We start from the raw sequence: 15640 nt of genomic DNA, 5'->3' as shown, positions 1-15640 counted from the left end.
GGTCCAACAAGTCCACACCGCCCCGCCGAAGCGCAACCCACCCATACCCCTACATCAATCCCTTACCTAACACAACAGGCAATTTAGCATGGCCAATTCACCTGACCTGCACATCTTTGGACTGTGGGAGGAAACCGGAGCACCCGGAGGAAACCCACGCAGACACGGGGAGAATATGCAAACTCCACACAGTCAGTCGCCTGAGGCGGGAATTGAACCCTGGTCTCTGGCGCTGTGAGGCAGCAGTGCTAACCACTGTGCCACCGTGCTGCCCACAATGTGCACTCCAGTTGCATATAACAGAAATGTACATAGACTCCGGGGATGACTTTCAATAGCCTGCTTGGTCTTTTCTCTTCCCTGATTTGTTATAAAACAGGGTAAGAGAATGCTGAGTGACAAAGTGATACCAAATTTAGGGTGACACCGTGGCTCGGTGGTTAGCAATACTGCTTCACAGCACCAGGGACCTGGGTTTTATTCCATCCTTGGGCAACTATCTGTGCGAGTTTACACTTTCTCCCTGTGTCTACATGGCTTTGCCCTGGTTTCCTCCCACAGTCCAAAGATGTGCAGGTTAGGTGAATTGATTATGCTAAATTGCCCATTGTAGGTATCAGAGGAAAAAGAGAGAGCCTATAAAGTGGCCTGGACCACTGGGAAATCAGAAGATTGGGAAGACTACAAAACAAACAGAGGACAACAAAGAGCGAAATAAGGAAGAAGAGGATCAAATATGAAGGTAGGCTAACCAGTAATATTAGAAATGATAGTAAAAGTTTCTTTCAAAACATAAGAAACAAATGAGAGGCAAAAGTAGACATCGGGTCGCTTGAAATTGATGCAGGAAGGCTAGTGCTGGGAGATAAGAAAATAGCTGAAGAACTTAATGAGTACTTTGCGTCAGTCTTCACAGTGGAAGGCATGAGTAATATCAATTAAGGAAAGTCAGGGGCAGAATTGAGTATGGTAGCCATTACAAAAGAGAAAGTACTAGAAAAGCTAAAAAGTCTCAATTGATAAATCTCCTGGCCCAGATGGACTACTTCCTAGAGTTCTGAGGAAGGTGGCTGAAGAAATAGCAGAGGTGTTGGTTGTAATCTTTCAAAAGCCACTGGAGTCAGGGAAAGTCCCAGGTGATTGGACAATCGCTGTTGTAACCCTCTTGTTCAAGAAAGGATCAAGACAAAAGATGGAAAATTATAGGCCGATTAGCCTAACCTCGATTGTTAGGTAAAATTCTGGAATCCATCGTTAAGGAGGAGATTTCTAAATTCGTGGAAGTGCAGGGTCAGATTAGAACAAGTCAGCGTGATTTAGTAAGGTGAGGTCATGCCCTACATACCTGTTAGAATTCTTTGAAGAGGTATCAAGTAGGTTAGATCAGGAAAGCTCAGTGGATGTTATCTACCTAAACTTCCAAAAGACCTTTGATAAGGTGCGTCACGGGAGACTGCTGAGTAAGGTGAGGGCCCATGGTGTTCAAGGTGAGCTACTGGCATGGATTGAGGATTGGCTGTCTGACAGAAGGCAGAGAGTTGGGATAAAAGGTTCTTTTTCGGAATGGCAGCTGGTGACAAGTGGTGTCCCACATGGTTCAGTATTGGGGCTGCAGCTGTTCACTTTATATATTTTTATCTGGATGAGGGGACTGGGGGCATTCTGGTGAAGTTCGCCGATGATATGAAGTTAAATGGACAGGTGCTAATACTGAGGTGGTGGGGAGGGGAGAGTAGTCCAGGAAATGTCTGAAATTCAATGTGAGCAAATGCGAGGTCTTACACTTTGGAAGAAAGAATACAGGCATGGACTATTTTCTAAATGATGAGAAAATTCATAAAGCCAAAATACAAAGGGATCTGGGAGTGCTAGTCCAGAATTCTCTAAAGGTTAACTTGTAGATTGAGTCCTTGATTTAGAAAGTGAATGTAATATTGTCATTTATCTCGAGGGTTGGGATATATAAGTGATGTGCTTCTGAGACTTTATAAAGCTCTCGGGCCCATTTAGAATACTGTGTCCAATTTTGGGCCCCTCACCACAGGAAGGATTTACTGGCACTGGAGCGTGTCCAGCGGAGATTCACCCAGATAATCCCTGAAATGGTAGGCCTAACATACGATGAACAGCTGAGGATCCTGGGATTGTATTAATTAGAATTTAGAAGGTTGAGGAGAGATCTGATAGAAACTTGCAAGATAATACATGGCTTAGAAAGGATGGACCCTGGGAATTTGTTTCCATTAGGCAAGGAGACCAGGACCCATGGCAGAGCCTTAGAATTAGAAGGTTCAATTTAGATTGGAAATGAGGAGACATTTCTTCAGCCAAAGAATGGTGGGCCTGTGGCATTCATTGTCACGGAGCGCAGTGGAGACTGGGATGTTAAATGACTCAGGGCAGAGATTGACAAATTCTTGATCTTACAAGGAATTAAGGGCTGTGGGGAGAGTGTGGATAAGTGGAGTTGATGTGCCCATCGTCCATGATTAAACGGTGGAGTGGATTCTGGGCCAAATGGCCTTACTTCCACTCCTAAGTCTTATGGTTTTAAATTTGATTTTTGAAGTTTTATGATTAAAGGAGGAAGACGTGGTGGAGGTTGCACTCCATAATTTTGAGATTCTTCAAAATAGAATGAGGATATAAGGAATGGCATGATGGCTCCGTGGTTAGCACTGATGCCGAACAGTGACAGGGACTCCTGTTCAATTCCAACCTCTGCTGACTGTGGTGTTTGCACATTCTCCTCTGGGTGCTCTAATTTCCTTCCACAATCCAAAGATGTACAGGTTAGGTGAAGTGGCCATGCTAAATTGCCCATAGTGTTCATGGATGTGTAAGGTAGGTGCATCGTTCATGAAAAATGTCGAGTAATGGGGTAGTGGAATGGGTCTGGGTTGGAGACTCTTTGGAGGGTCAGTGTGGACTTGTTGGGCCGAATGGCCTGTTTCCACACTGTGGAGATTCTAAGATTGAATAAGAGAAGCACGTATGAATGTTCACATGTGGTGTAATCAAATGTTAGTCTGAATGTATGAACTTTTAGATCAGATCCCCTACAGTGTGGAAACAGGCCCTTCAGCCCAACAAGTCCAAACTGACCCTCTGAAGAGTAACCCACCCAGATCCATTTCCCTCTGACGAATGCACCTAACACTATGGGCAATTTAGCACAACCAATTCACCTGACTGCGCATCCTTGGACTGTGGGAAGATACCGGAACACCCGAAGGAAACCCACGCAGACGTGGGAGATAGTGCAAACTCCACACAGTTGCCTGAGGCTGGAATTGAACCTGGGTCCCTGGTTCTGTGAGGCACTGAGCCACCATGCTGCCCCTTATAGTAGTTTAAGATTAAAAGGAGAATATGATGGATATGTTGAGGTTAAACATAATTTGACTGAGCACTATTGTTGGGAAGATTCAAACCAATATTGAGCAGATTGCTACTGTGCAAAAGTGTGCCTGGCCTGATGCTGCAACATACATTTTCTGGAATCTTTTGCATCCCGACTGTCAAAGATCAGTGCAGCATTCCCTGTGGAATTGTGTCAACAGAGTAGAGTCAGGAGGAAAGGAGGCACACAACCCTTTTTATGGTACTGGTTGCTGAATGATAAATTTAAATTTCCAATCTTTTTGAATAGATAAGAGTGAATGGGGATATGGTTGGTGGGCAGGCAGGTGAATGTATATTTGGGTAAGGAGTTGTCAAATGGACGGGAGGAAAATAATAAAATTTGAAGGTCTTTGTGCTGGAAAGCAAATGACCAAAAAGATAATGGTTTGCAGTGAAAGATGTTGATAATGGGACAAAAGTAAAACGAAAGATGTGTCTGGAATAGAAAGTGCTTGTGGAAAAACGCAATCATGAAAAACTGCTTCCATCCAAAAGTATGCGTCAGGCAGAAGTCATGATCTAAAACTGAGAACTTAAAAGCTTAATTGGAAAGTGAGGTGCTGGTCCTCAAGTTTACTTCAAACTTTAATGAGAGATTATATGAAACCAAAGCCTGCAACTAAGGTTGTATTAGGAAAATCAACTTGAAACCAGCAATGAGAGAGGAATAAAAACTGAAAGAACTGCAGGTACTGTAAATCAGAAACAAAAGTTGCTGGAAAAACTCAGCAGGTCTGGCAGCATCTGTGGAGAGCAATCAGAGTTAACTTTTCATGCTGCATGACCCTCAAAAGCGTTGGTGGTTAGGAAAGTGTTGATTTATATGCAGCAGATAGATGATTGAGGTGGTAAGGAGTACTGTAAACGATAGGTGAGGGATAGAGCCCAAAGAGAGAGATAAACAATTGGACAGACAAAGTAATTGCCAACAATCTGGCTAGGAGGACGAATAACTATTAATGGGGACTGTTGATAGTTAACTATCAGTTAGCCACTAACAGTCCCCATTGTGCTGGGGAAAAATAATAACTACCGCAGTTAGGCGGTAGTGTGGGGGTTAAAAAAAACAAAAGAAAAAATAAATAAACGGCATTTGATTTAATCCCTACCCTCCTCTTTGATCACACAGTATTGACGCTTGTCACTGGCCACTCGGGTGTTTGCCTATCTTCCTAAAAAAAAAGAAAAACGAAAAAAAAAAATAAAAAATGAAAAAAAAACAGTCCCCAATGATACCTAATGAGAAGGGAATGGCTGTTTGGCAAGGACTGAAAGGTCAGAGCAAGCTTGGAGCAGAGAATTAAAATGATAGGCATCTGGAAACTTTGAGTAACAGTTGTAGACAAAATTGGAAGCGCTTATGTAATGTTATCATCCAATATGTGTTTAGTTTCTCTGATGTAATGGAGACCATACTGAATAGTTTGCAGTGTCAGTTCACAGGAAAACATTGTGGTATTAAGCAAAAACATATCTGGAAACCAACTGTGATATTTGTGGTGAGTGGACTGACAGTCATGCAAAGCCCAAACTGCTTTCCACCAATGCTAACCTTGGATTGTCAGTAATAGACGGTGGGATCGATTTCCACTCCGACTCAGATTCCAGTAGAAACAGAAAATACTGCAGAAAGTCAGATCTGCCAGTACCTTAGAAGAGAGCCACAGTTAACTTTTCAAGTCCAATGACAACTTTGGAACTATGGTAGAGGTAGATTTGGGTAGTACCTCCTCACTGCCTCAAGGACAGACGCTGTGGGTCCAATAGGTAGTATTTCTGCCTCTGACAGAAGCTTTTAATTTGAGTTGCACCCTAGCCCTTGATGGCCAAGAAAGATGTGTTAATAACACCTCCATTGATTTTTGATCCCCAAATCTTACGTCCACATCAATGATAGTTGATAGGCAAGGGAGAGATTCGTAATTAGTAATTTGAATTGAAAAGGACATTGGAGCCTATTACTGTAGTTGCAGACTCCAACATGCAAATGAGAGTGAATCTCATCCCAGTAATTTGCACTCCGTTACAAGTTACCACGAAGAACTATCAGAGCAGATGCGGCAGCAAGGGACGTGAAGGACAGTTCATGAGCGTTCCAAATTTCTGTCTTTCTTTCTGTGTACATTTATTTCTTCAGTGTGTGTACTGAAGGACTGGTGAATACTATGACTCAGGATTTGTCTGAGAAATTTCTAATTTAATATCAAACCGAAAGTTGTCGAATTGTTTGCTTGCCTGAGAAAATAGAAAAATTCAGTTACGTGAAGATGATGGGAATGCATTCGACAGTGAGTCCTTGTGATGTACCTTATTTTGAAAAGAACGAGTGTTCAGAATAAGAGGGTGTACTGACGTGCAAAACGAGCAGGAAATATTCTGCCCTGACGTAGTATTTATTTCGGTTGCGTGGTGCCAGTTGCAATAGAGTTTTCATGGGTCGCCCTTTCTCGGTTGTGAGTGCCTTCTGGTAAAACGAAACTACTTAGTTTGGAAAATAAGGCCGTGGGTTGGAGGAAGTCTCTCGCCTTTCTCGTCAGCCCCGAGTAACATTCCTCCTAGAGACAGGCGGATTTCTTGTCAGTTTCTGTTTTTGCACGGCAAGCTGACGTCTGCTTCCAGGGTCCAGCGTTGAACCGACGCGACCCGGGCGAAGATGAGCGACTGTGGCCTTTGCCTCAGATCAGGACAAAGCCGAGAAACTGGAAGATTATTCACCGATGGCCGAATCGCTGCACATCAGAACTGCATGGTAGGTGGAGAGTAACAACGGACTTGGAAGCTCTCGTTTGCTTTAGCAATGACAGGACCTCAACTTGTCTCCATTTTATTTTCTGATTTTTTTAATTCGGGGTCTTCTGATTAATTTTCCTTCTCTTTCAATTTCCTTGACTTATGATTTTATTGTAACTTTGGATTCAATCACCGTTCCTTTTATATCAAGCGGGCGGAGTTCAGGAATTTAATATGTGGGATATTTTGACACCGTGGTAGAAAACTGGTAAAAAGCCAGCGGAGGGAATAAATTCACTGCATTCACCATTAGGGAGCAGGAGTGTTTTCCTACATTTGTTCGAAAGTATAATCTTTCGGAGCGCTGCTTCGTATCGGGAGTGGGATCACAGGACACAATTTACAGCTAAAGATAGTGTCATACAATTGATGCGATATATGGAACTAACCTCGATTGTTGTGAAGTCTTTTGTTACTTAAGATAGGTTTCGATTTATTAGTATGTAAATCCCAGAACTTGTTGCGAGTCGTATTCCTGAGATAATTGAATGTTTTATATTTTAATAAGTGGCATCTCATCTCAGACATTGCATTAAAGATGTGAGGTTAGAATCTGTATGCATTTCAATCTTGAGTCAGATTGGTTCTGTTTCCAAAGTCGGAATTCATAAAATGTTACATGGATTATAAAAAATATTGACTGCCTACAGATTGTGCTTTTTGAACAAAATAGGATGTATCTGGCAAATCTAGGTTTGTTCAATATATCGCATCAGTTGTATGATACTATGATCTTTTGCTATACATTGTGTCCTATGATCCTTCTGCACGAGCGACTTTGATGAAGGAGCAATGCTCCAAAAGCTTGTACTTCCAAATAAACCTGTTGGACTATAACCTGGTGTTGTATGGTTTTTAACTTTGCACACCCCAGTCCGACACTGGCACATCAATCATTCCTGCAATTGGACAGGCCTTGGTTAAATCACACCTGGAGTATTGTGTGCTGTTTAGGTCTCCTTCACTGACTAAGGAAGTACTGGCTATGAGGGAGTGCAACTTCCAGAAAGCAACCATCATAATCAAAGACCCAAAAACAGAAATTCCTGGAAAACCTCAGCAAGTCTGGCCGCATTTGTGAAGATAACAGGTTGAACAATTCAGACCGTGTGACCCACCCTCACTTCTGAGGGGGTTCTCAGTTCTTGTGTCTGATTTACAGCATCAGCAGTTCTTTCGGTCTTTAATCAAAGACCCTCCCACTCCAGTTATACTCTCTTCTACCTTTTTTTGGGTAGAAGATACAAAAGCTCATGTACACGTAAAAATAGATTCAAGAATAGCTTCTTCCCTGCTATTATCATACTTTTGAATGGACCTCTCAAGCATTAATTCTAACCTTTCTGTTTCTCGCTCGCTCTCGCTCTCTGCATCTTCTCTGTGGCTGCAGCACTGTTCTGCACTCTGTTCTGTCACCCTAATGCACTTCATATGGTATGACCTACCTGTCTAGCATGCAAAACAACACTTTTCACTGTATCTCAGTACTTTTGTGACAACAATAAAACAAACAATAAATCCATCACTTATCTGAGGTTGATCAGATGGATTCCTGGCATAGAAAGATGGACCTGAAGACGAAGTGGATCTGGGACTGGCACTTTTTTAACACCCATTTAAGAAGGAAATGTTACATTCATTACATAATCAGAAGTACAGTTGTTGTGACTTAGCTGGAAAGTGTGTGCTCATACTCATGCCTGACTGTTTCACAAGCAATGACAAAATGCATAAATCCCAATGGCCAGTTTACCCGACTGGCTTTTCCTCCGGTCACAGGGAATCCACTTCAGATTCCTTCAGTAACAGAGAAATAATCTGTTTAGTGTAATATACTGAACGTCAACAAGAAAATAAAGGATTCCTAATTTATGTAACTTACACCATACCCCTTCAAAATCCAGAACGTACATGCACTCAATGACCATTAAAGACAAATGGTTTACCACATATGCTGTGGGTGGAAAAAGAATATTGTCAGGATGAGCAAAGATCAAAAGTCCAAACCACAGTCGGGGGTAGAGGGGGAGGGGGAATTGTTTTTGTGAAACCTTTTGATTTTTGCAATGATATGATGTTCCCTGTATGGTTGCTCTTTGATTTGATGGTTGACCAGATTAATTTAATTGGCAATCTTGGATGAATGTATTTTTTTTAAAGCTTTCTTGGTTTTACAGTCTATTACCCATGAGAGAATGTTGGGGGCTGGGTGTGGGTGAGAGTGGGAAAAAGAGAAGTGGATGCTTACTATCTGCCGGCTCTGCCTGTTTTTTTTCCACTATGCAGCTCTCAGTTAAACCAGAGGGCTGTTGTTAGGCAGAGACCTAAATGAAAAAGATTGTGGTTCATACTCAGTCTCAAAGTCTCCCTCTTATTGCTTCTAAAAGGCAATAATATATTTTACAGCTAAGCAATGCCCAATACTTGATTTTCAAATTGTGAAACTTTCCTTTCAGTTATTGCAGTCCAATGTCCATTTTAGTTTATATTGTCAGTTTTGCTATAACACGTATTTCTTCAACGCGAATTTGCTGTAATGTGATTAAATAATTTAAACCATTATTTGTAGAACGCAACTTTCCTTATCTATATTGGCTGTAACGTGATTCTAGTCCTATTGGTTTAAATGGTGCTGTTATTACATGATTTTCTTATAACATGGAATTGCACAGGAATGGATCTTTTGCGTTATATCAGAAGACACTAGTTCCAGAAAGGAAAATATGTGATTTCACGCACATTTCCACATTCAAAAGGAATGTGATATTGTCTGAATGCTGCTGCTTATTTTTTAGGCCTTCAATTTGGGAACAGCAACTCTTTTCAATTATTATTATTTGATAAAACATCTTAACCAGGAGCAATGGCCACAGTCAAGTGATGAAGGTGAAATGTTTTGAGGTTCTTACCCCTTGGTTGCAGTACACTAAATGTAGCTGTTTGTATAAGTGGCATCGCTCTATTCCACACCAAAATCTGCAAGTATTCATCAGTTCTATTCAGCAATGTAACATGGCCACTGGAGTCATGTGGCAGAAAGCAGTCTGCACCCATGGATCTCCAAGCCAGCTTTTGAAGCTGTGAGAAAATAGAAACAAATGTTGGAGTATCTGTGATATATTTACATTGTATTTCTCTTTATTTTTCAGCTTTTTTCTTCAAACCTTGTCAACCACAATTCAAATTTTGAAGATTTTGGTGGATTTTTTGTTGAAGATATCGAAAAAGAAATTAAAAGAGGAAGCAAGTTGGTAAGACTTCAGTAAGAAAGCATTTATAAATAAAACTAACATTTTTGAATCCTAATGCCATCTGTGCTAAATGTACTCATATTTCAGACAGACTGTATTTCAGCAAGATCTGCATAACATCAGAGCTTGGGGTCTGATGAGTGGCAAGTAGTGTTCATTTGTTCATGTAAAATGGGCATCATTGCCTATGCCAGCATTTATTGCCTATTCCTAATTGTCTGAAGACAGAGGTGGTAAATTATCTTCACAATCTGCTGTAGTCATAGAGTCATACAGCACAGAAACAGGCCCTTTGGTTCAACACATCTGCTTTGACTAGACATTTTGATCTGACCTAATCCCATTGTCAGCAGTTGGTCCATATCTGTCCAAACTCTTCCTATTCATATACGCATCTAGATACCTTTTTTAGATGTTGTAATGTGGATGTGGTGCCAGTCAAGCGTGCTGCTTTGTCTTGGATGGTGTTAAGCTCTTTGAGTTTATTGGAACTGAATAATTGAGGAGTATTCTATCACGTTCATGACTTGGGCCTTGTAGATGATGGACATACTTTGGGAAATCGGGAGGTGAGTGACTTGCTGGAGGTTTTCATACTCTCTGACCTCCTCTTGTACCTATTGTGTATGGCTATTCCAATTTAGTTTTTGGACAGCGGTAATCCCCAGGATGTTGATAGTGAGGGATTCAATGATGGTGGCACCATTGAATGTCTAGTGAGGGCCAGTGGTTAGATTCTCTTGTTGGAGATTGACAATCCCTGGCATTGGCATGGTGCAAATATTACTTGTCATTTTTCAGCCCAAGCCTGAGTATGATCCAGGTCTTGCTGTATTTAGTCATGGACCATTTCAGTATCTGATGGGACACGCATGATGCTGAACTTTCTGCCATCTTTGGTGAACATCTCCACTTCTGACCTTATGATGGAAGGAAGGTCATTGATGAAACAGCTGAAGATGAATGGGATTTTAGAGCTGTTCTAAAACCGAGATGCTTGACTTCCAGCAATTAGAACCGTTTTCCTATGTGTCAGGTATGACTCTAACCAGTGGAGAGTGCTCCAATAACCTTTTGCTTAGGCTCCTTGATGCCACACTCTGTCAAATGCTACCTTGATGTCAAGGGCAGGCACTCTTGTCTCCCCTTTGGAGTTGAGATGTTTGTACCATGGCTGTAATGAGGTCAGGAGTGTGGCCATGGGGAACCCAAACTGGGAGTCAGTGAGCATATTTTCACTGAGTAGGTGCTGCTTGATAGCACTTTTGATTACCCCCTTCCATCACTTTACTCACAATCAAGAGTAAACTGTTGGGGCGGTAATTAGCTGGGTTGGATTTGGAGAAAGTGAGGGCTGCAGATCAGAGTCAAAAAGTGTGGTACTGGAAAATCACAGCCGATCAGGCAACATTCAAGGAGCAGGAGAGTCGACATTTCAAGATTAAGTTCTTCATCAGAAAAGGGTTGGATTTGTCCTGCCTTTTGTTTATAATACATCCCAGGGCAAATTTCCATATTTGAACAGATCTAGCCCTCAAGACTCTCAATCCCCGAGAAGCTGTCGGCCATCAAAACCAGCAGAATCATACTCCAACATAATCTGCAACCTCATGGCACAGCATATTCCTCACATGCCCATTAATGGGCAGCACAGTGGTTAGCACTGCTGCCTCACAGTGCCAGAGACCCGGGTTCAATTCCCACCTCGGAATTTGCACATTCTCCCCATGTCTGCGTGGGTTTCCTCCGGGTGCTCTGGTTTCCTCCCACAATCCAAAAATGTGCAGGTTAGGTGAATTGGCCATGCTAAATTGCCCGTAGTGTTAGGTGAAGGGGTAAATGTAGGGGGATGGGTCTGAGTGGGTTGCGCTTCAGTGGGTCGGTGTGGACTTGTTGGGCCTGTGAAGGGCCTGTTTCCACACAGTACGTAATCTTAAAAAAAATTACCATCAAAGCAAGAACAGCTCTAGTTCAATGAAACATGCAGGAGGGCATGGCAGAAGCAAGCAACACCAGACATATCTAAGAATGAGGTGTCAACCTGGTCAATCTACCAAACAGGACTACTTGCATGCCAAACAGCAAAAGTAGCAAGTAATAGACAGAGCTAAGTGACACAACAAATAGTGAGTCAGATCTAATCTCTGTAGTCTTGCCACATCTAGACATGAATGTCAGTGGATAATTCACAAATTTGACTGGAGGAGACTGTACGAATACCTTCATCCTCAATGATGGAAGAGCTGAGCACACGCATGCAAAAGGCAAGGCTGAAGTATTTGCAACAATATTCAGCCAGAAGCGTAGAATGGGTGATCCAGTGGTTCCCAGCATCACAGATGTCAATCTTCAGCCAATTCAGTTAAATACACATGATATCAAGAAATAGTTCGAGGGCCTGTATAAGCTAAAGGCTATGTGCTGTGAAAACATTCAAGCAATAGTACTGAAAAAGTCCCTAGAACTTGCCGCTACCCTGACCAAGATGTTCCAGTCCAGCTACAGCACTGGTATCTATTCAGTAATATCGAGAATTGATCAGGGCTATCCTATACAGAGAAAAGGGAACAAATGTAACCTAGTCAACTATCGCCCCATTAGTCTACTCTCGATTTTCAGTAATGTAATGGAAGGTGTAATCAACAATGCAATCAAGCAGCATTTGCTAAGCAATTACCTCCTTATTGATAGTCAATTCAGGTTCCACCAGGGTCACTCATCTCCTGACCTCATTGCAGCCTTGATTCAAACATGGACAAAAGAGCTGAATTCGAGAGGTGAGAGTGATAACCTTTGACATTAAGTCTGCATTGGACTGAATGCTTCATCAACGAGCTCTAGCAAAATTGGAATCAGAGGCAAACTCTCCACTGTTTGAAGTCATACCTGGCACATGGGAAGATAGTTGTGGTTGCTGGAGGTCATTCATCTCAGCTCATTATCATATAGTTAAAATAGCAGCCAGTTTGCACATAGCAAGTTTCAACAAACAGCAATATGATAATGATCAAACAAATGATCAGACTTTTTTGTTTGCATTGTTGGTTGAAGAGTAAACGCTGCCCAGGATAGGGAGAACTCTAGTGTTGTTCTTCAGGATACTTGTATCAGATCTTGTCATTCACCTGGAGGTACAGAGTGTTTTGGTTTATTGTCTTCCTCAAAAAGACTGTGTGTCCGACAGTGCAGCAGACCTAAGTACAGCAACAAAAGAGGCCCAGAAATACTCTACCATGAAGGCAAGAAGAAAGGATTGCAATAATTTTACAACTCTTTGTCCAAAGTTCTTTACCTGCTCAAAAATTCAACTCATTCAACTTTGTAAAAAAATTTATTATCTCTTTGCTCTTGTCATATATAAATTGGCTTCAGTGTTTCCAGCATTTCAGCTATTTATACTTATTAGTTGTAAAACATTTTGGAATGACCTGAAGTCATGACGGGTGGTGCAGTGGTAATATCCCTCCCTCAAGAACAAGAGGCATGGTTTCAAGTGCCATGTGCTACAGCAATGTCTCTGAACAGGTCGATTTAGAAAATAACTATTTGCAAAAAAATTATGGATGACTTAGAATATACAGAACAGAAACAGACAATTTAGCATAGTCTGTGCATTGGCTGATACCTGTGTCCTGCACTTTATACAAAAAAAAACAAATTCTTTTGTCTTGCGCTTTGAATTTTACACATCAAACTCTAATTTCTTTTTGATTTCTGTTCTTATTTCAGAAGTGCTTTTTATGCAGGAAGAAAGGCGCTACTGTCGGATGTGAAGTGAGAATATGTAGAAGATCTTATCACTATCCATGTGCTGTACGTGATGAGGCAGCAGTTATTGAAGACAATGATAGGGGTATTTACAGGTAACTCTGGAATACGTTTTGGTAAAATTTGAAAATGGTGCTGTCATTCTTTAGCTGAACAGAAATTGCACCAGAAATTGGTGAGATGTAATTCATTTTGTTTTCAGGTTGATCCTTCAGTGAAATGGTGAATTGCCACAGCAGCCCAGAGTAGGGGATCCAATTGCTTTACTTGAGTGGTGGGTTGGTGCAGGTCAGATTGCTCGCAAAAATATGAGGTTCAGTCATTGTTCCATTTGGGGAGGATTCAGGAGCTGCCACCTTTCCTTGTGTTGGAAATCGTGATACAATGGGTTGGCCTTGCCTTCAGGAAAAAAACTAAAGAAGAAATAACTTACGTGCTTTAAACCAATCAAAATATCCCTTTTTGGTGTTTATCAAGATTCCTTTAAACGCATCTGTTAGTCGCCTCAACCACCGCACTTTATAGTGAACTTCACATTGTAACAAATCTCTAGGTATAGATGTTTCTTGTTTTAAAAAAAAATCTTTCTTCATTCATGGGATGTGGTCATCGCTGGTTAGGCCAACATTTAATTTGCAAGATTGCAAAGGCTGGAGGAGTGTATCGTTGTTCTGGACTCAGTAGAATAAAATCAAAATACTTTCTCCAGTTATCAAAATGAGCAGTTAAATGTGACAAGATTTATCAGTCACATTTCTGAACAAACACAAAGTAGGTTTATTATCTAAACAAAAGTTGGTCACTAAATAAGCAATAACTGGTTAATATACCCAGTCGGTTATTTATATACACACACACACACACACACACACACACACACACACAGTCTCTCTTCAGGAGAAAGGTAGACTTGGAAAATGGGAAGCCTTCAGAAATAACGAGAATCCAGAGAAAGTGTATTCCTGTAGGGTGAAAGGAAAGCCTGGTAGGTATAGGGAATGCTGGATGACTAAAGAAATTGAGGGTTTGGTTAAGAAAACGAAGGAAGCATATGTAAGGTATGGACAGGATAGATTGAATGAATCCTTAGAGTATAAAGGAAGTAGGAGTATACTTAAGAGGGAAATCAGGAGGGCAAAAAGGGAACATGAGATAGCTTTTGCAAATAGAATTAAGGAGAATCCAAAGAGTTTTTACAAACACATTAAGGACAAAAGGGTAACTAGGGAGAGAATAGGGCCCCCTCAAAGATCAGCAAGGCAGCCTTTGTGTGGAGCCGCAGAAAATGGGGGAGATGCAAAATACTCATTTAGTATCAGTACTTACTGTGGAAAAGGATATGGAAGATATAGACTGTAGGGAAATAGATGATGACATCTTGCAAAATGTCCAGATTACAGAGGAGGAAGTGCTGGATGTCTTGAAACAGGTAAAGGTGGCTAAATCCCCAGGAACTGATCAGGTGTACTCTAGAACTCTGTGGGAAGCTAGAGAAGTGATTGCTGGGCCTCTTGCTGAGAGATTTGTATCATCGATAGTCACAGCTGAGGTGCCGGAAGACTGGAGGTTGGCAAGCGTGGTGCCACTGTTTAAGAAGGGTGGTAAGGACAAGCCAAGGACCTATAGACCAGTGAGCCTGACGTCAGTGGTGGGCAAGTTGGAGGGAATCCTGAGGGACAGGATGTACATGTATTTGGAAAGGCGAGGACTGATTAGGGATAGTCAACATGGCTTTGTGTGTGGGAAATCATGTCTCTCAAACTCGATTGAGTTTTTTGAAGATGTAACGAAGAGAATTGATGAGGACAGAGCAGTAGATGTGATCTATATGAACTTCAGTAAGGCGTTCGACAAGGTTTTCCATGGGAAACTGATTAGCAAGGCTAGATCTCACGGAATACAGGACTAGCCATTTGGATACAGAACTGACTCAAAGGTAGAAGACAGAGGGTGGTGGTGATGGAAAGTTGTTTTCAGGCTGGACGCCTGTGATCAGTGGAGTGCCACAAGGACCGGTGCTGCTGGTTCCTCTACTTTTTGTCATTTACATAAATGATTTGGTTGCAAGCATAAGAGGTACAGTTAGTAAGTTAGCAGATGACACCAAAATTGGAGGTGTAATGGACAGCAAAGAGGGTTCCCACAGATTACAACAGGATCTTGACCAGATGGGCCAATGGGCTGGGAAGTGGCAGGTGGAGTTTAATTCGGATAAATGCAAGATGCTGCATTTTGGGAAAGCAAATCTTAGCAGGACTTCTACACTTAATGGTAAGGTCCTGGGGAGTGTTGCTGAACAAAGAGACCTTGGAGTGCAGGTTCATAGCTCCTTGAAAGTGGAGTCGCAGGTAGATAGGATAGTGAAGAAGGTGTTTAGTGTGCTTTCTTTGATTGGTCAGAGTATTGAGTACAGGAGTTGGGAGGTC

General features: G+C 41.7%; 1 protein-coding gene across 4 annotated transcripts in view; it reads left to right on the top strand.

Annotated features, from left to right (window-relative positions):
- The first annotated feature begins 672 nt into the window (after positions 1 to 672).
- phf11 (PHD finger protein 11) overlaps positions 673 to 15640 on the top strand; it is a 76586-nt gene continuing 61618 nt past the window's right edge. For 3 of the 4 annotated variants that reach the window (XR_011962502.1, XR_011962501.1, XM_072584533.1), the window contains exons 1-3: positions 5788 to 6154; positions 9345 to 9446; positions 13176 to 13309. Coding sequence is in view for 2 of the 4 variants with exons in the window: in XM_072584533.1 (XP_072440634.1) it covers positions 6059 to 6154; positions 9345 to 9446; positions 13176 to 13309 (332 nt within the window). In the remaining 2 variants the exon portion in view is untranslated. Of the gene's footprint in view, positions 743 to 5787; positions 6155 to 9344; positions 9447 to 13175; positions 13310 to 15640 lie in introns of those variants that run through there. The other variant, XM_072584534.1, reaches the window with a different exon arrangement.

The sequence above is a fragment of the Chiloscyllium punctatum genome, chromosome 15, assembly GCF_047496795.1.
Source record: "Chiloscyllium punctatum isolate Juve2018m chromosome 15, sChiPun1.3, whole genome shotgun sequence".
Taxonomy (NCBI): Eukaryota; Metazoa; Chordata; class Chondrichthyes; order Orectolobiformes; family Hemiscylliidae; genus Chiloscyllium; species Chiloscyllium punctatum.
This window is presented reverse-complemented; position numbering and strand designations above follow the sequence as displayed.